Source organism: Microchirus variegatus, assembly GCF_963457635.1.
Source record: "Microchirus variegatus genome assembly, chromosome: 7".
Taxonomy (NCBI): Eukaryota; Metazoa; Chordata; class Actinopteri; order Pleuronectiformes; family Soleidae; genus Microchirus; species Microchirus variegatus.
Window position 1 is genome coordinate 8144366 of NC_139808.1, and position 20804 is coordinate 8165169.

At 39.1% G+C, this 20804-nt stretch overlaps 2 protein-coding genes across 2 annotated transcripts; both read right to left on the bottom strand.

Annotated features, from left to right (window-relative positions):
• Positions 1-2528: 2528 nt before the first annotated feature.
• cept1b (choline/ethanolamine phosphotransferase 1b) lies at positions 2529-7293 on the bottom strand (the record flags this gene model as incomplete). Its single annotated transcript, XM_083892920.1, has 9 exons — positions 2529-2661; positions 3127-3252; positions 3338-3496; positions 4007-4138; positions 4437-4521; positions 5556-5697; positions 5781-5928; positions 6104-6278; positions 7103-7293. The coding sequence occupies 9 exons, from the start codon at positions 7291-7293 to the stop codon at positions 2539-2541; spliced, it is 1281 nt and encodes a 426-aa protein (XP_083749046.1). The 3' UTR covers positions 2529-2538.
• A 3096-nt stretch (positions 7294-10389) lies between these two features.
• Positions 10390-11825, bottom strand: pth4 (parathyroid hormone 4; the record flags this gene model as incomplete). The annotated part of the gene is made up of 2 exons (XM_083892628.1): positions 10390-10660; positions 11743-11825. 2 exons carry the CDS (start codon positions 11823-11825, stop codon positions 10390-10392), a joined length of 354 nt encoding a protein of 117 aa, XP_083748754.1.
• Between the last annotated feature and the right edge of the window lie 8979 nt (positions 11826-20804).

The window sequence follows — 20804 nt, forward strand, 5'->3', positions numbered from 1 at the left end:
CCCTCTCACATCACATGATGTAAAGCTGTGGGTTTCTGGCTTCAGTGCAAACCACACACATGCAGATCAGGGCGTCACTCGTGTTCCTATTTGTGTGAAGAGACATTACCATACAGAGATGACTGTAACAGTAAAGGAGAAGTTAAAATGATCCAGGTTTGACATTGTAACGCTTATAATTATCATTTACAAAGTTACATTAATACTTAATGTAAGTGTGGACTTCTTCTCATGTCAACACTGAAATATAGTTCAACCAAAGAACAGAAATATCTTCTATATTATGACACATTTATATGGTTATACTGATTGCAAGTGTAATTAATCTATTTCAACTGCATTTCTGACTAAATTATTACCATAATAACATTCATGTTTTTCAGTATAATTTCAGGTCCGTTTCTCATGAAAATTACGCTTGAAATGTCACATTTGCCTTTTTCCTGATAAAATAATGCACCGTCATCAAACATCCCACATGTAATCGTGTACAATGACAAGTCTTGTTACTTTTTTCTTGCAAATTGCCGTTTAATGTTTGTCCTGCTTTGCTCAAAATTAAGAATGAATCTTCACAATGTCTTATGACTGCACTTAAAAAAAAAAGTAACAAACAATATCCATTACAATTCTTTAATATTGTCTTGTTAAAAGGACAAAGAGTTTGTGACGTGGGTGAAATGAACCTTTAACACTTCTGTATGGAATGCTTTATTCCTATGAGCCAACAGGGTTTTTTGTTTTTTTTCTCAACAGTGTAAATTCTGTCATGTTTTCATACATACAGTACATTATCTTCAACATCAACTTAAATAAACCAGAAGCTTAATATTGGATCTGCCACTGTTCAATGAAATCGAAATTAAAACAGGCACACAATGTGAAAGAAAGACACTGATCTGAGTTGTTGATGTTTTTTTTTTGTTTTTTTTAAGACTGGCTGTCAGTTCACCCGACTCGGTATGCGGTGCAACAAAAGCATAAGAAGATGGCGGTGCTTGTGGAAGTGGAGGCAGGACGACCAGCAGCCAAAGACAAGAGTTTCATCTGATTCTCATCGGTCCCTGCCGATTTATGAACTGTGACTTCGTCATGTGACCTCATCTCCTACTCATTCAGTCCACCTGTTCTACCTCAGCAGGGGTGATTTGTGGAGGAAACTTAGCGTCAGTGACATTGTGTCAACAATGGGCATGTTTTCTTTTAACAGTTGTTTAGTTAGTGGACGTTTTGCAGTGAGGCCCAGGCAGAAGTTTGTGTGTTTGAAGAACATTAATAACTGTCGTGGCAGTGGATAGTTTTTGTACACAAATTTCACTTTTACAAAACCCACTGCATATTTCAAAAGAGCTTAATTCCTTTAAAGGGAATCCAAATTCTTGGAAAGAAATAAAGCGCTCCATAGTTGTGCAAAAATTCTAACATATCCGCTGTGAAAAGCAGTCGTACAAATGTATAATTTGTTTCTGTTTGAGTGATATTTCCCAAGTTGACCCATACTGGCTGTCTCCAGTATGAACCAGTAAGCTTTAACACAGTATATTTGGACAGTACCTCGTTGGTTTTGTCTTTTCATTGTGTAACTGAGGGCAGAGAAACAGCAGCGTGATAAGTGGCAAAAGAGCAGTTCATTTAAACAAGGTTTAAGTGAAAATTGACATACAATCTATTCACCTTCAAATGTGTGAAAACCTAAACATAAAAGTGAATTTGTGACCTCAAAGGTAAACTAAATTCAGACCGTCCACCCTCGGCTGGAAACCTCCCACTGTGAATCAAGTGAATTTAAACCTTTGACATTTCTCACAAACGTGTGCAAAGCAAATCATTAATTATGCGCAGAAGAACGAGTGAGCATGTTAGCAAATAATAAACCAACTCGAATTACACACACAAAAAAACCCACCACGTCATGTTTTGATGCGTCAGACTTTTTAAGTTTCTTCCAAAACCAACTTTTGCTGATGAAAGATGAAGAACTGGTGAGCTTCCCGTAATCAGTAGGAGATGAAGTTGCTTTAAAATCATAGACGTGGAAGAAGGATTTATAAATGATCCAAAGCAAGATTTTTAAATTAAGAGAAGCATTGACACCATAACAGTTTGGTATTTACAATAGCAAAAAGGTAACGTTATGCAAATATTACAAAAAATTATATAATCAAAAGCAAAGAGTTTGAGTCATTTCCTATACATCTTCTTGCACATGGACAGTTACAACACATGTAAGTTTCTCTCCTTGAACACAATGAGTAGCACCTGTACTCTTCCTGAAATATTTGCTCTGTGTAACAATGAGTTTTTTCACAAGGAGAATTATTGTTACTGGGGCAGAAGGTACAAATTCAATTCTGACAGTAATACTCCAGTATCTTAATATATATATATATATATATATTATATGTCCTCACATTCAGTTGGCAGAAGCACTTACTGTACATCACATCACCCCCCTGCATCTCTACGTGGAAAACAGAGGGAAGTAGAGATGAGCGTGGCTAACGGGAAGGAACAGAGTCAGTAATGGCCGGCGTGTCCTCAGTGAGAAGCAGAAATGAAGACTGAACATGGCTTGATTTTAAAAACGAAAATGTGAAGATGGCAGGCGATCTGGTTGCAAACACTGACACAGTAACGCACCAAGTCGAAAAAGGAAATGATCTGCATGAGAGAAAGAAAACACACTTTTTTACGATACAGAAACACCAATGTCAGGAAAAGAAGAAAAAACACAAATTGAAATATAATGAAAAAAAAAAATACCCTAAACTTTTATTGTGAGTGATTTATAGTAGTGTTGGGCAAGTTAACGGCGGTTAATGGCATCAACGTTAACGCATGATGCGTTTCCATGATGACTGACCGGAAAAAGACTCACGTGACGTCATGTTTACGTGCTGCGACACCAGAGTCTAGGTTTATCAGTTAGCTCAGTTAGCTCCTTTAGCTGTCAGTCGTCATGGAAACACGGCATGCGTTACTATGTGTTAATTCCTTACATGCCAAGTAAAATGATTTGGTCTTCCATACACGGAGCTGTAATTAAATACTGTATGACCTTTACTGTGTAAATGTAAATACTACAGAAAACACTCATCTAAAGCCTGAATTACATTTTGTACTTACCAATGCGATCCACAGCACCAGGTACTCGTCAATAAAACTATTGAAATACTGATCCAGGAACAGTAGTCCAGGGCCAAGGAAGGCCAAGTCGTGAAGATGCATCTCACTTTTTGTCATATGTGCAACCTGTGGACCACACAGAGGCAACAGAGTCAGTGTAAAACACATCGTGTGAGTGGAAACTGGTAGATAAAGTTAGAGATTTCCTTACAACTAATTTGTTGGTGATTTTGGCCGAGACGAAACCGAATGCCAAGATATAAAGACACGGGTGTTTCTCGAACAGCTGGACAGCTGACTTCTTATAAATCATTATCGCCAAAATGATAACTGAGCCAATATGAAAGACGGGAGAGAGGACGCTGGTTCCCTGTGAACAGAGACGAGAAGTAGACAGTTGTCAGAAAAAACACATAGGAACACATCAACTTCTCACATTCTCAATTTTCCACCAGAATTTGTTGTAATACAGCACACTCTATAAACACAGCACTGTCTACCTCGAATTATCATTGTTTTATTACTTCCTGCAGTGCTAAATATCCATCAGCTCTGGTCAGAAAACCTCACACTTTCCAGTGAGAAAAACAGCAACTTCAACAGTGACGCATACAGCAGCACCCACCAAATTCTCTACTAATATCAGTCCGATACAGTCATTTTAGACGTATTAAACTGTTAGCAACACATTTGTGTGAAGTCATTTCAAGAGATTTCAAAGACATAAATCTATAACAAATATTCTTCTCCCCACAAAGAAGAAATAAACAGCCCACGACATGACTCCTATTTTACATTTTTATCTTTCCAAGTGAGTATCGTATTGGCTCATCCCTGTTATCTACTTAAGAGGAAAGAAGTTGAAGGTTTCCAGACTTACTGCTATTGTGGATCCATTTTTGCCCACACCTCCTGTAAAAATAACTCTGAAATAATTGGTGCAGGAGAAAATGGCTCCTAAAAAAGTGAAGATGGCAGGAACCATTTTCACCTGAATATTTAGGAGTGGAATCTGGGAAGTGAAACATTAGAAAACAAAAATTAGGGAACGGTAATGCAACACATGCATATCTACTGCAAGCTATACATGTTATATCAGCCAACTATTTTTGTAGTTTTTGAACTCATCTTTACATTCACAATAAAGCACCATGAGCAGAGTTAGTAAATGGTAAAAGCATTGCATTCAGAGACACATTAGTTGTATTACTGATACCAATTACAGTAAAAAAGACAAAACAACAATGTATTAGAATTATAAACATTACAACGTAATTACACCTTAAAGAATTACAACCAACTAAATTTACCATTGATTGCCAAAAAGCTGATCCTCCCACAGCGGCCAGCAAATACATGACTATTATGAAGATTTGAACCTCAGTCACATCAATGCTGAGTGAGAGGGAAAAAAAAGCACAACATTTACAGTGAGGATTAGTGACATTTACAAGCAGCCTACAGCCTTCTCCCACAACACACAGCTGGACATGAGTGGACACAGCTGTGATCTTATACACAACACTAGGTGAATTTAAAGGTTTAGGATTGAACAGCAAAGAAGCTAAATAAGAAACATCATCAGTAAAGTTGACTTGGTCACTTCTATCAAAGAAACTCCACGTAAAACATAATTTTCTTAAATTCAAAACATATTTAAATGTTGAGCTTTAGAGATGTGTGTGTGTGTTTTTGGTGATGTAAAAACTAGTGCTGGGCACTAGGTTAATGCACGACCCGTTTCCATGATGACTGACCGGAAAAAGACGCGAGTTACGTCATGTTTACGAAAACTTGACGTAACGTGCGTCCTTCTCCGGTCAGTCCTCATGGAAACGCGTCATGCTTTGATGTGTGCCCAACACTAGTAAAAACTCAGGTATTTTGAAGGTTAATTTAGCTTATCTCGTGCCCCTGAAGAGCCATATACTTTACTAACTGCCCCTTTAAACATAACACTTAATTTAAATTCTCCATCTGCCTCTGCAGAGGTCAGAGGTCATTGTGGAATCAGATGAGTCAGCTCTGCAGCAGCAGCACGACAGAAAATTAAATTACTCACTATATTATTCCCCGCTGAGCGGATTTTTTTAAATAATGTCGTCAATGGTGTTAACATCTGTTACATACATAGCAAATTGATCTGATCTTTATGTTCAGTGGATATTCAGGGCACAATAAAGTGGGGGTTAAACTTTAATCTGTTTTTATTAGGTAATTTAAAACCCTTAGTCTTGTTTGGTTATTCTATATTTTCCATTTTGTTTTATTTTTCAGGGTATTGTGACATGTTTGTTCTCAGCTAGGCAAGGTAGGATACTTTATGCCATGATAATAGAGTCCTGAAATTAGTGGTTGTAAATAATCTTGTTGCGTTGAGACAAACAAACAAATCAGAACACAAATGCAAGCCACTCTTGTCAACTCACATGCCAAACCGCAGAGTTCCTGACACGTATGTTTGCCAGTGGGCACAGTAGAACATAAACATCCCAGCAAAGCAGCAGAAGAACATCCAGTCCGGGTTGGTGCCCATTTGCACTGCTATACTGGTTCCCAACACCACAAACACTACAGGGACAACAACACAGGCGATGCATATGAGGATTATATTAACGGAGACACAGTGAAGTTAAATGGGAGACAAATCTCACCAGTGGACAGGGAGTCACAGCCATGGTCAAACAGTTCACCCAAAGGAGAGCTGCTATTGGTCCGTCTGGCCTGCTTCCCATCAATGGCATCCAATGACTGGTAGATAAAAAGACCCACAGCACACAACAAGTAGGTCCAGAGAGGAGCCTGAGACCACACACACATTCATGAGTATGTATAACATACATTTCATCAGCATCAACTCAAAACTACAAAACTGTATTTTCATTGATCAATATATTAAAAATACTTCCAGCTGACCAAGGCTAGCTTTTTATTGGGGTTTAATTATTATTAATTTAGGTTATTTGTGTTCACTCACCTGTTCAGTGGCAGTTGGACAGTAGTAGACGAGCACGAGGGTGGTGAAGACATTGGTGGCCAGACCGATGATGGTGATTAAGTTTGGGGCAATCCAGGCAGGGACACGTCCCACCAGCCATTCCCAGTAACACTGCATTAGAGGCTCGAGCAGGGAACGTCCTGCACTGCTGTACCTGCAGTGACAAATCACAGCCGGCTGGAACTCAGTAACTCATCATAGGTGCCACCCAGGTGCAACAATATAATGTGGGGTGGAAATTTTACTGCACTTTCCTCAACTGATAATTGAATGGGTTTAAAAATAACATCCAAAGGAAAGAGGTTGCTTATTTTATAATGTATCTATTATTTTATTAATTTTGTTTCAGCCCTGTTTGAAACATTTTTCTGTCTAAAACGATTAGCAGCATAGCTGACGCTGCACTGTTCTCTGCCCAAGTTGCAATGCTATGCCTCAGCAGAGGTGAATCTCAGAGGCCAACTCATCTTGTTTCTCTGCACTATGACCTCTTCTTCTGCTAAATACACAAGTGCTTAAATCGGTGCATGCCCTCTGCTAATATAAATCTGAATTACACAGTATGAGGTACAACGAAAAAACAAGACATTACATTTTATACACCAAATCAAATCACATTATGTGGGTGCTTTTAGTCCAAATTTAGCACCATTTCTGTCTGACAAATGTTTTCTGTTTTTTCTAAGTCCAGTTTTAGACAGGCTAAAACATTTTTTTCCAATGTTACGTAGGTATACCGAGAGTCAAGCTGCACCCAGATCCATTCAAAATCACATTAAAAACTGATGCTATCAAATTTACTTTGTGCTACATACTTGTTAATTTTGTAAACTGGCATAAAAAATAAATCCTCCTTGCTTGCACTCAAACTTGAATGTATGTGAAAATCTAACCCAGAAATATGAGACTACAAGTTCTCTGGACATTATAGTTAGTTACAAACATATCGCTGCTTTAACAAGAATAGCCAGAATTTACCTGTGTTCCTCCAATCTCTTGAGCTGGTGTCGGGACAGGGGGGGTGAGGGCAGCTCAATCAGCCTGCGCAGCACTCCAGGAGCAAACCAGCAGTCTGCCTCCATGCCGACGACCTGCCCAGGGTCCTTGTCCCGACCAAGGCCTCGGCGAGAACGCAGGCCCCCCCCTTGCTGTTGCCCTGGTGTGCTCATGTAGCCCCGCTACCTGTTCGTCTGGTTCCTGATGGCTCTGCCTCTGCCACTGTCGTACTGGAGGGGCTAAAGATCCACAGTGGGGCTGGATATTACCTAGAAAAATGAAATCAGAAGTCAGCTTTGTGTTGTGAAATGTTTGACAAATGCTTAGGCTAAGGAGTCTGTCCTGTTTAGACCTTCAGGTGATAGTAAGTTATTAATTGTATGTCGTAAATCCAGTGACAAAATTTGCAGCAAGGTGTGGCGGAGTCAGACGCACCATAAATGCTAGTGACTGGATCAACATTTGGCTTATAGTGGATTGCATTGTTAACTCAATGTTGTTATTTTGTCAAAGTACAAGATAAACCAGCAGCGATACTGGATAATTAGATATTTCTCCATGATTACCAATGGCATCCATATAAATAATGGTCTAAGGCAGGAGATACAAACAAATGTGGACTTCTATAAATAATTATTTTAAAACACTTTCTATAATCGAATGTATAGGCTTTTTGCGTTAATGCTCTTACTAGTGTTGAAAATGCTGCTATATTCTGTGCTGTGGCTGTGTGTTTTTTGTGTGGTACAGAGTGCATGCTCTTAACAGTATTAGGCAACAAAGGATTTATGATTTATTTATTCTTTAAAAGCTGTCATTTGATGTGGATAAGGCAATGCTTAAAATGTTTTTTGTTTAGTTTTTTCAATGCAAAAGAGGCAAATAAGCACACTCTCAGGAAAACAGTCAGCACTGTTGACAAACTGCTAGACAACAACCTGAGAGGCCTAGAAGAAATCTACAGAACCAGATCTGTAAACAATGCCAAAAACATTTTTTATCAGACCACAGGCACTCATGTTTTACGGCATTTGGGTTACTGCCTTCCTGCTGCCGAAATAGGGCTTGACATTCATTTATACCACAAGTGAGTAAATCCCTCCCAACATTACACCTCTACATGTACAGCCTGCCAGATAGTGTTAGAAGAAGAAGAAAATGACACATATTTATTTTTGTAAATGAATATTAAATGTTTTATCAAACTTCAGCTCCAGTTATAGTATTGTATTGATATTGATATTCAGGGAGTTATATCAGGCATCATGGACCACAGATGGAAACTAGCCTTTTGACATGTTTACAAAAATGATTATTAATATTAATATAATGCCCTATTAATACTCTTGTGACACTGTCACACGTGGTATTGTCTCATTTGTTGTTATTGTTAATGTTGGCGATAACATGATTACATGAGAAATGATGTTCAAACTAAACTAGAGTCAACACCCATACATGTCTGTTCCTCTTTAGCAGCACACGTGCCTTCAACCGGGCGAATGACAGGCCAAACGCTGAACCCTGTGCAAACTAAAGACACATCCGCTTGATGTTACACACTGTTTATCGTGTCCGGTGAGCGACACTTTCAGCATCCATCAAGTGTCTTACGTCGGTGGTTTGCTAATGCTACCTAGCATAATTGTTATTAGCCAAATTCACGTTACTATTTCTAGGACTGACGCTGTGCGTGCGTAAGGATATTTGGAAGATGGTCCAGTGGTTATTCCCATTTATTCAATATTACAATGTTGATAGATATCACACACACAACTGAATAAACCAGCCTCCAACACCACTGACACCTCCCTGTACGCTAGCCAATGCTAGTCCGACTAGCTAACCTGACCAACTGACGGATGTGACAACGACTGACCTGGTCGATTAAAGGACGAGAGCCACGGACAGTGCGGGGGGATGCGGCGGTGCTTCAATCCGAAAGAGAGCAGCTCTCTGTGGGCGCTTAGTTTGCGGTTTGTCCGTAATGATTTGGAATACCGAGAGCACATCTACTGATCATCTACTGATCATCTACAGTATCGCCACGACCGGTGACACTGTGGTTGACACGGAGTACGCTAGTTCCCGTTAGCCGTCACTGAGATCTCGCGAGAATGTATCATAGTGGGAACAAGAGCAGTCAAACGCCGAGTGAAGACTCGCAGGCACTGGTCAGATTGGCACCAATAGGACGTTCTTGGTCCCCAGATGACCTCAGTGACTGGTTTATTTATTTCATTATTTATTTATTTATTTATTTAAATGGTGACAGTACATTTGAGTGAAGCGTAGAGTGCGTAGAAAATGAAACAAATAAATAAATAAATAAATAAATAAATACATTAAATAATAATAATTAGAGACACCTCATCTCTTTCGCTATATTGATCTAATTTCACCATACTAGTGTGTGAAGTATATGCGAGGAGGAGGAGGAGGAGGATGTGGTACTTTGGGATCATTTCTCTAAATCTCCTCCCATATTTCTACTTGTTATGATTATCAACTGATTAGCTTGATGTTAACATGCTAAAAGGTGGTGGATGTGGTAAAAAAAATCAACTTAGTTAACACTGTCATCGTCAACGGGTGGAAGTGAGTGTCTTCAGTTCATCTACAGCAGGGGTGTCAAACTCATTTTCACTGAGGGCCACATCAGCATAGTGGTTACCCTCAAAGGGCCAGATGTAACCGTCATACAGAATAAATGTAACTAAATGTAACCAAATATAATGTAAAATAAAGGTAAATACTCGGTAAAATATTGCTAAATAACTTTCTGTATTTATTACTTATTCAATTTCACTCGGCGCATGTATTGAGGATCATTCAAAGTTCAAAACCACTTTTTTTTCTTTTGTTTTCATATCTAAACACATAGAAACCATAGAGAAGAAACAGCTATAACAAGAATATATCAAACACCAAGAAGTGGATTTCAGCTACAGACTGATAGCGTGACAACAAGGCATTAGAATAAGGACTTCTTTATTTACAAACAGTGCATTTGTGCGTCAGGAAATGTGCAGCTCAGAGATGAACATCAACGACCGAGCTACAAGTTTCCAAAAAAAGAAAAGAGCACACTTTGAATTTGTTTTCATATAAAGACACTGACATCCTCAAACATGCATGCACCAAAAACTGAGAGAGGTTTTTGAGAACTTTGGACATGTCTATAGCTGAATGTATTTCTTCAGACTATTGTGTGACTGTGTTTAACATCGTAAGGAAAGCACATACACTTCCTCTGCGTCACTGTGATGTTAGGGCTCTCTGTCTGTCAGCTGACTCAGGTAGGGATTAAAGAAGTCTCTGAGGAGGTTCTGCACCTGCGCAGGTTGAGGGCTCCGAGCAGCAGGGACGAGCGCCGGATTCAGATCCAGGTTCAGGATCTTAGTGGGGTTGAAAGCAGCGGAGCGGGCCTGGGCGGTGTGGAGACCCTCGATGGCGCTGGACAGCCAGATGAGTCTCTTGAGACTCTGGATGCTTTGTCCACGGTTGTGCATGAGCTGGTGTTCGGTCACAGCTCGGCGGCTGCAGGGAGGAGAAAGATCAGTCAAGATGTTGAGAAAAGAAAGGGACAACCAGATATTGGAGTGTGAAAGAAATACCATATCATTTATTATGACACACGTGAATTATTGACACTTTAATCTGATTTGTGCAAATAAGTTTCCCCTTTTTGACATTCTCAGCTGGCAATACAAATTCTGTAGCGTGCATAAGTTCGCTGGATATTCGTTTTTGAGGGACATTTTCCCATTCTGATCACTGTAGTAGTTGCAAATGGTGGACAGCTACTTACTACAGGTGAAGTTGTGTTGATATTTGCCATTATTGTGAAACAGTATGAAATTAAATATTTTAAAAATTCACCAAAAATCAACAAAAAGACATTTCCTCATTCTGATTGCTGTAGTAGTTGCCAATGATAGGCAGCTACTTACTACAGGTAAAGTTTTGTTGATATCTGCCATTATTGTGAAACAGTATGAAATTCAATATTATAAATATTATTCTTCTAAAATACTCACTAAAAAAAATGACTTATTGACGATGACTTTGGTGTGTTTTTCAGAATTATTCCCACCCTGTTTCACCGAAAGTCACCTTAAGTAGCAGCCTACCATTGGCAACAAGCCGACTATGGCAAACAGACGATGGAAATATAATTTCGTTGAATAGCTGCCTACCATTGGCAACTACTACAGCAATCAGAATGAGAAAATATCTTTTTGTTGATTTTTTTTAAATATTTAATTTCATACCGTTTCACAATAATGGCAGATATCAACAAAACTTTACCTGTAGTAAGTAGCTGTCCACCATTGGCAACTACTACAGCAATCAGAATGGGAAAATGTCTATTTGTCGATTGAGAAAATGTCTTTCGACAACGAATATTCAGCGAATATCAAACCTCCTGCTAACTTATGCACGCTAAATTCAGTTTTGTTGAGAAACTCTTCACTGTGGTGAACCATAATGTAATGAGTGTGTGTGTGTTTGCTGTGATTCTGAATAATAGATTTCTCTTTGGCAGATTCTTTATCAGTGCCACAAAAAGTATAATGTGTTATTGTGCACAAGGATGTTTCTGTAGCTTTAAAATGTACCTCTCCTGTTGGCACTGGCCGGATGTAAAGAGGGCGAGAAGCATGACAGCGAGCCACTGCACAGACCTGTGTGACATCTGCATCTTCTGCAACAAAAGAGAAAGAAACTCACGTTTTACAAACTCTGCAAGAACAAAAAAATGGAACTCGTTTACTTATTTCTATAAAGAAACGTCTTTTAGTAATCACTAAACAGACCCATTCAGATTTATTAGATTGTACTTCATGGGCTTAACCCTAGAACACTATCGCTCAAATTCAAATACACCCAATAAAAAAGTACTTGTCATCAAAATATATCAAAACATGACAATACATGACACATTTGAGTAGTGTTCTTTTATTTTAAGCTGTGTCATGTCTGACAAAATGAAAGAAAAGCATGATGAGGGGACCATATAAAAATGCTCCAAAATTACTGGAAAATTAGGAATTTGGGAACAAAACATTTCCAAGAAAAAATGAAGATGAAAACTTAGTTTTCATGAAAATCACATACAATTATTTGTATGTGATTATACAATTATATATACACTTAAATATGACATTACATTACAGACACATTTAAAATCCCAGCCTGTTCAGGGCAAAACATATTTTTATGACAAAGTTGAGTCAATATACTGAAATCATATAGAAGCAAATGAGCTTAAATATTTAATAAATAAATAAATAATGACACAGTGAGTGGAAAGCAACTGAATGATCGATTTGATTATTAAAAAGTCATACTGTGATCGCCTCAAGCCTTCACTTATTGTTAATGTAGACGCTGAAATTTCTTTGAAAAGAAATAAGTAATTTACCAGAAAAAACAAACAAACAAAATAGACATTTTAAAATGATCTTGAACATCATTCTTTTTTTTAATGCTAAATTGAAATTCAGAGATTGGTTAAACAAAAAAAATGATCACATTCAAGGAATTTCAACCAGACGAAAAAATAAAAAATGACGTGAACATTTGCAGAAATAAAGATAACTTACATTGTTCTGTGTTGATGACAGCAGTTCCTCTGATGATTTGACACTAAAATGACTTCAGGTTCGACCTCCAGACCTTTTATAGAGCCCCCTGACACACACACACACACACACACACACACTGAGGCTTAATGAAAGGAATGAAACAGACGTCAGTGCCCTAATCTCTCTAACATATGATTTTTGCATCTGAGTAGAGACACAATGACATTTTTTGCGAGCTCGTTTTATTTTATCGATGCTATCCCAAAAATTCCACCTTCAACCCAGTGTGCACAGTTTTAAACACTCACAGGTCGGCTATACTCTTTACATAATCAGGAGCTTTTGAAATCAAATTCAATTGGGGGATTATGATTTTTCTATACTTTGGTTTAATCCACACCGTTTCCCCTTTGGTGGGGGGGGGGGGGGGATTCAATTCATTTGAACAAAGAGGAGTTTAAAGAAATGGGACTGAATGGTTGTCACTGATATTGAAGGTGCAGACTCGGTGAGTCAGTGCATCACAGACAGTCTGCAGATGTTCAGGTTCAAACTTTTTCTCCGTCTGTAGTTAAGATGCCTGTTGCCTGGAGCTCTTCTCCAGCTTCCTGACATGACATCCACCATCGACACCACACACACACACACACACACACACACACCCCCAACGCTAATGAACCCAAAGAACCTGGAGTCTCTGGTTGCTGCAGTGTCCTCATAGTCAGTGTTAGAAAAATGCAGTTGTCTTGACAACACCTTCCTGGACGAGCTTCCCTCAGCGAGAAATGTCGGCCACTGTCAAACGCTCGTGGGTGGAGGGATGAGTCGCGTCTGCGATTAAGTCCATCAAGTTTGAAATGATAGTGATGTGAAGACATTTGTAGAAAAATATAGAGATGCAACACATCAGCAGACGGAGGTAGACATTTCCTATGACACAAACCACAGGAACCACTCTTCATTAAAAACCCCTTCACTGTTTTAGATGATATGTTGTTAAAGGTGTGGGATAACTCAAGCACATCCAAATACATGGACAGGATTATTTGTTTGTTTTTTCGTAATTTAGCAAGATAGGGGTGGTGTAGTGGTTAGCATTCTTGTCTTTGAAGCAAGAAGAACCAGGTTCTTGACTCAGTCAGAAAACAAGGGCCTTTCTGCATGGAGTTTGCATGTTCTCCCTGTGTGTGTGTGTGTGAGTGAGCAAGAAATATAGATCGTAGCTTGGTAGCTCGCAAGCTAACTAGCACAGATAGATAGATAGATAGATAGATAGATAGATAGATAGATAGATAGATAGATAGATAGATAGATAGATAGATAGATAGATAGATAGATAGATAGATAGATAGATAGATAGATAGATTCATGGTTAAAATCTGGTTTTAGGATTAGGGTTAGGGTTAGGGCTAGGCTAGGTTAGGTTAGGTTAAGATTAAGTGCCTAGGGAATGCATTATGTCAATGAATGTCCTCACTAGGAATGCTATACAAACGTGTGTGTGTGTTCCCCTGCAGGCATTAGCATCATGGAGACATGTGAATCGATAAGACATCAGAGACTCAGGTAAACAGTGAACAGCACGTGGACTCTTGTCGAACCAGTTAATCCTGAATTATGCAACACAAGTCAGAGGGAGTGCATCTTTCAAAGAATATTGTGTTCAACTCGTCCAAACTGGTGGTAACCCACGCACCGATATACCCACGGTGTCCACTGTGGAGGATCATTATTGTGACTCAAGTAGGACTGAATTTTGAATCACTTTCGAATCGAAAAATCAAATCAAAAGCAAGCAATGTGCAAATTGCAAAGACTGCAATTTAATTGTTACTTTTTTTACATGTTTGGTGCCAATTAAGATAAGATAATCCCTTATTAGTCCCACAACAGTGACATTTACAGCATTACAGTAGCAGGGACAGTCAAGTTAAAAGGTTAGGATTATAATATGCTTTGGAAAATACAACATAGAAAAATATGACCTATTAAAAATGAAATAGAATATAAACATTGAATACAGAATATATTAAAAATGATCTTGATATTTACAGTGTAAACAATGATGAGGCTAAATATATATATATATACACACACACACACACACACACACACACACACACACACACACACACACACACACACACACACACACACACACACACACACACACACACACATAGCCTAGAATCAAGTATTTAATTTCATCGGCCTGCTTTATTTCGATGACTCAGTGAAATATAATAACATTGCTGCACATCTGCAGCAGCCTTTAACCACATGATGGCAGCATTGCACCGAGCAGCTGAGGAGAGGGACACTAAAAAACGCTTCCTGTCACACTGCATTGATGCAGAGCAAGAGAGAAAGGAGCCAACAAGTGCAGCACTGCATTCTGGGATGGATGAAACACCGCATACACACACACACACACACACGAGAGTTCTGTGTGATTATTTGAAAAGGAGAAGTGAGAATTGGTTTATGCTGTCACAGATCCAGTCACCAACAAATGAATAAGAATTATTAACTTTTTTTCACACACACACACACACACACACACACACACACACACCGATTAATGGCCTCTGTATTTAACTCATCCTTATTACACACCAGCAGTGAACACACACTAATGGGCAGCACTTATTATGCCTTGCTCATGGGCGGGGCTTCCCTGCAACCTTTCATTTACAGAGCTCCATGGTCAAGTGCTACACGGTGTTACTGCTGATTTTAAAGCCTGTGACGTGCCGCCCCAACGGTCACCGCTCAGTCTTTGGACGACCGTGATCCGTAGTCCTTGGTTTGGCAGCGTCGGACAAAGGCTTTGCCACCAACTCAGCATGTTGAACGAGCGTCGCCGTCTGTCACCCCAGAGATTTGGCTGTTCAGAATATATAGAAGATGAGAGAAGATGATGAAAGCAGCCGAAAGACTAGCTTCATCTAAAAGTCTCAAATTTAGTATTTTGTCCATGTTGTTTTTTGAAACCAGGACTTTGGTCTGTCCTAGTTACACCGACACACACCTGCAACCGTGCACATGTCTACTTTGAGCTGAGCTATTGCAAAATGGACATCATGTGGTACTGAGTAAGACCATAACGTCTACAGGAAAATGTTAACTGACAGGATAAACCAAATGTGAGACGACTTACATGCAAACTAAATTCAGGTTTCAGGACTTAAAGGGGAAATAAGTAGTTTATAGTGCCATCTAGAGGAGAGGCTGAAATTTACAACAAAGAACTGCTGCTCTGCTCACCCCCTCCCTTCCCTGAGCGCTACGGTGTCCTCAGCTGGTCAAATGTCGTCCTCGTCGTCTTTCTCCGTGTCAGCAGATGAGGTTCGTGAGGCGAGGGAGAGGGCGAGCTACCGCGGCTGTAGCAGACGAAGCGGAGAGAGAGGAGGCGGGACTTCCGCTACAAGTAAAGAGACGCTTGATTTGTTCTCTCGCGTTTGTCCTTACAGGCTCCGGTAGAAACATGGCGTCTCGCTGCTAACAGTGGCTATGCAACCGCGGCCCGGTTATTTTACATTACTTTTTGAAACACTACGAAAATGAAACAAAAACTATTATACAGCGACTAGACAATGCAGGAGCACATAATATGTATAAAAAAGTGGATTTTTGGTTATATAAACCCATAAATACTACACATTGTCCCTTTAAGCCATTTTTAATATACAGTCTATATCAGAGTTTCTCACTCCTGGTCCTGAGGAGCCACTGTCCTGCATGTTTTGGGCGTTAACCTGCTCCAACACACCCAGTTAAAATAAATGGGTCGTTATCAGGCTTAAGCAGAGCTTACTGATTTGAGCTGACCATTTGAATCAATGGTGTGTTTGAGCAGGGAAACATCTTAAACATGCAAGGACAGTGACTCCCCAGGACCAAGAGTGAGAAACCCTGGGCTATGTTACTTGAAGGCCACGATAGGGTTCCTTGTGATCTTGGAAGGCTTGTATTTGGGTGACGTTTATTCAGTTGGTTTCAACCTCAAGGCTACATTCCTAAATCCTACACAATTCTACACTGCAGTGGACAGGATCTCTTTGTCCTGAACTCCTCTCATTCACAGGAACATGCACAGATGATCTGAGGCCCATATCTTCATCTCTGAAACTCTTCTTATAATAAAAGTAATAATAATAATAATAATAATGATAATGTCACGTTTCCTTGTTTATGGTCCAGCTCTCTTTTACCGAGACGCCGTCGAGTCACTGATGATTAATTGTTTGATAACATTTGATAACATTCAGTGTTGTGAGACTATTTTGTCCGAGAGAAGAAGTCATTAGATTTCACCTCACGAGGCAGGACGCTCCGTGGAAAAGAGATTTGAAAAAATCTCAATGGGATTAAAATAAAGGTTAAAGGCGCCACATGTAAGAATGTGGCCAAAAACGGTTACTGCGCTTAAATTCAAAATACAGAGGTCTTTTAGGTTTCGTTTTCTCCACCATAGTAGCTCAGACGTAACTGGCAACTCGTGTTTGAATGGCAGCTGAGACTCTACTGACTGCAATGACTGGTAGACGGCGGTAGGTGGCGCCACATGCCAAAACATGATTTCAAAACATAAACATGATTTGCAGCCTGCAAAAGATTATTTTTAATGCAAATATTTAGTCAATACTTATGTTGTTGGTGAGTTCAGTTTGTTATATGAACATTATTCCTGAGTCTCTGTGACATATTAGGAGGATTTTACGCCCAAGTTGCTTTAGATTTATTACATAATGCACCTTTAAATAAAAACAATTCTGAAGGGGAAAAAAAGAAACCATTGTGAAAAATCACAAATTGAGACGGATTTATTTCAAATTCCAATGGCTTTATTTTATGTATATATATTTGTATATATTTATATATTATATATATATAATGTATATACTGTTGTCACAACTTGTTACTCAGTTGCTTGATTATCATCTTTTGTTCAGCTTAAGTTCAAACGACATGACACTAAGACCAAAGGCATTCCACATGATCATATCTTACAAAAAAGTAAAGAAAACAACGCGAGCGTGCACGTGCATACACGCACGCACACACACACACATCAATGTACAGGTATCGTGGTTCTGTTTGTAGAAAGAACTGAAAAGTAAAAAAGCAGATCGAGACAGAGACGAGGCAGACAGAGTGAGTGTGTGAGTGTGTGTGTGTGTGTGTGTGTGTGTGTGTGTGTGTGTGTGTGTGTGTGTGTGTGTGTGTGTGTGTGTGTGAGGGGATGGAGCCACAGGGGCTGAGCTGGAGGAGAGAGTCTGTTGCATAGATCGAAGCAAACAGGAGGAGGTTAGAAACTGACGAGGGGGGTGACACACACACACACACACACACACACACACACACACACACTGAGGAAACACTCCTTCACACTGAGTCAGCGACACGCACGCACGCACGCACGCACGCACGCACACACACACACACACACACACACACACACACACACACACACACACACACACACTTACAGGGAAGCACAGGGAATTTTTATTTTGGTTCACAAACTGTAGATGGAACTGAAGACACTGAGTGACTCACGTTCTCTGCATTTCAATGACAAACACAGCTTCCACACATTGATGATGATGATGATGATGATGATGATGATGATACTAAGCAGGTTAAGTGTTTTCACCATCTTTTAGCATCTTAACATCAACCTAATTAACACGAAGACACCTGACACTGATGGGAATGTTGTTACCTCTGCAGGTGTTTGACTGATAATCAAGGGATTCATTGAAATAATAATAATAATAATAATAACAATAATAATAATACGGACAACAGTCCCAAAAACTGTCACATCTATTCACTAAAAGCAGCATAAACACTAAAGGAAAACTTAATGCTGTTTTTTTGTTCGTTTTTGTAAAATCACAGTGAAATTTTAATATAACAACTCAAATGTTGTCAATCCTGCACATTATCAAACGTTATCAAACCTGCCAGTGTGTTTGAATGTGTGTATCATGTGCTAATTTGACGACATAAATAACACAACTTGACGAGTGACAATGTGGAGAAAACAGCATTTTTAGTCAGTTACACAAAGTAACAGCAAAATGAGTTAGTTAGTAGAATGAATAAAATAGGATGGATTCAAATGATGCACATATTTATTGTCATTTTTAAAACAGTTCAGACTCTGGGCAGTTTAACCCGACCATAAAGTCCGACATCACTGTCATTTTTTACAGCCTGATTATATTTGATTTGTCTGCAACTTCTTTTTTTTTTAAAGGATTTAAAGGTTAAAATGTGTTTTTATTTATATATACTGTATATTTAAGGGAAACTGACTTTATGCTCACATACATGATTAGTGATCTCTGCCTGTTGCTCTTGTTTATGTTCACACAGACTTCAAATTTAAACGTATATCCGAGAGATCAGTTCTGAAATCCATCATCATCATCATCATCATCACGGTGAAAACAAGACGACTGTCGACCGTCAGAATGACAATAATATGACAGATAAGTTACATAAACCAACATTTTAATCTTGGATGTGTTGAATCTGATATGCAACATACAGGATATTTTATTTGATCTATGTTTAATTTTGGTATTCTGTTAAATCAGAGTCTCTTTGGGCTTTGAACTAAGAGTTCATATTGTACTTGGTGGAAACTGTATTAATAAATCCTAACGGACAAAACACTGTTTTAAATGAGTCTTAATCAAGTTACAGTTGGACAAAATTTTCTCATCAACGCAGATGTTTTTAACGGCGAGCAACAAACTCTGTCATCCTCGTCTTCCTCCTCGTCAGCAGGAGGATAATATTAAAATATGAATGGATGTCATTGGTGAGATGATGATGATGATGATGACACACCTGCAGATCACACACACATGCTAACATGAAGGCCCGCTAACTGTCAGGTCTCTCTCTCCTCATCCTCTCACTGCACAGATGAGTGTGTGATGAGTTCAGGGGAGTCTGTACTTTTGACAGATTTTGTGGCAGAAACAGAGGGAAATCCGTTTCTGGGTAAAATGAGACAATGGGGGGACAAATCTTCATCATATACATCCATCAGAAGTCACAGTTTTAATTTCCTCAGTGTGTTTCACCTCACAGTGCAAATACATGTGTGTGTGTGTGTGTGTGTGTGTGTGTGTGTTATGTTGCATGTGTTTCCGGGGTAGGGAGGTGTGTGTGTGTGTGTGGGGGGGGGGGGATGTGTTTGAGATTGATTTGGAAAACAAGTCACCATTTTGGGATGTTTCATTCCATACAAAAAACATGCAGAACACAGAACATTAAACACATATACTGAACAGTTACGCTTTTTTCTCTTTTTTTTTTATCCAAATGCAGTTATTCTTTCTTCTTCTTCTTTTTTTTGTTTGTTCCTTTTTTTTTTCTCTTTTTTAAATCTCTTTTGGTAAAAGAGCGGCTTTAGGCTACACAGAACACGACAGAACCAATCGCACCAGGTTGGACATATTGCTTTAAACCACCAAATTTTGTATATATGTCATGCATGCCACATAGGTGATATTATTATGCTTATACAAAAATAACACCAACGCCTATTACTGTGTATCATAATAGTTACAGAAAACAAAATTCTTACTCAATCTTTTTTTTTTGCAATGGTCAACTGAGAAACCATTCATGTCATACTTCTATTTATTTACATCTAATATATATAGATATAAATATATAGAGATATATGCTGTGGAGTGACTATGACTATTCCAGGTGTGATATTCCAGTTCCTTTTTTTTTGTTTGTTTCTTTTGAATTTTTGATTTCTGAAGAGGATGGAAAGTTTCTCCGTAGATTTCCTTTCATATCCGACCGCTGGAAGCTGTTCTGAGGAAAAAAAGGGGGGGCAGCGCTCTGAAGAGGAAGCGACGCAGCCAAAAATGCAACAATGACTGGATAAGAAGCGAGTTCCTTCTCCGTGTGCACGTCCTATGACGCGAAAAAACGGGCAAACTTAGCCTACTTGCGTGACTCTCAGAAAACTCCAAACCAGGTGAAGACTTTCAGTCTGTAGCTGAGTCTCATCCTGTTGTTTTTTGTTGTTGTTGTGGCTGAAACCTGAAGAC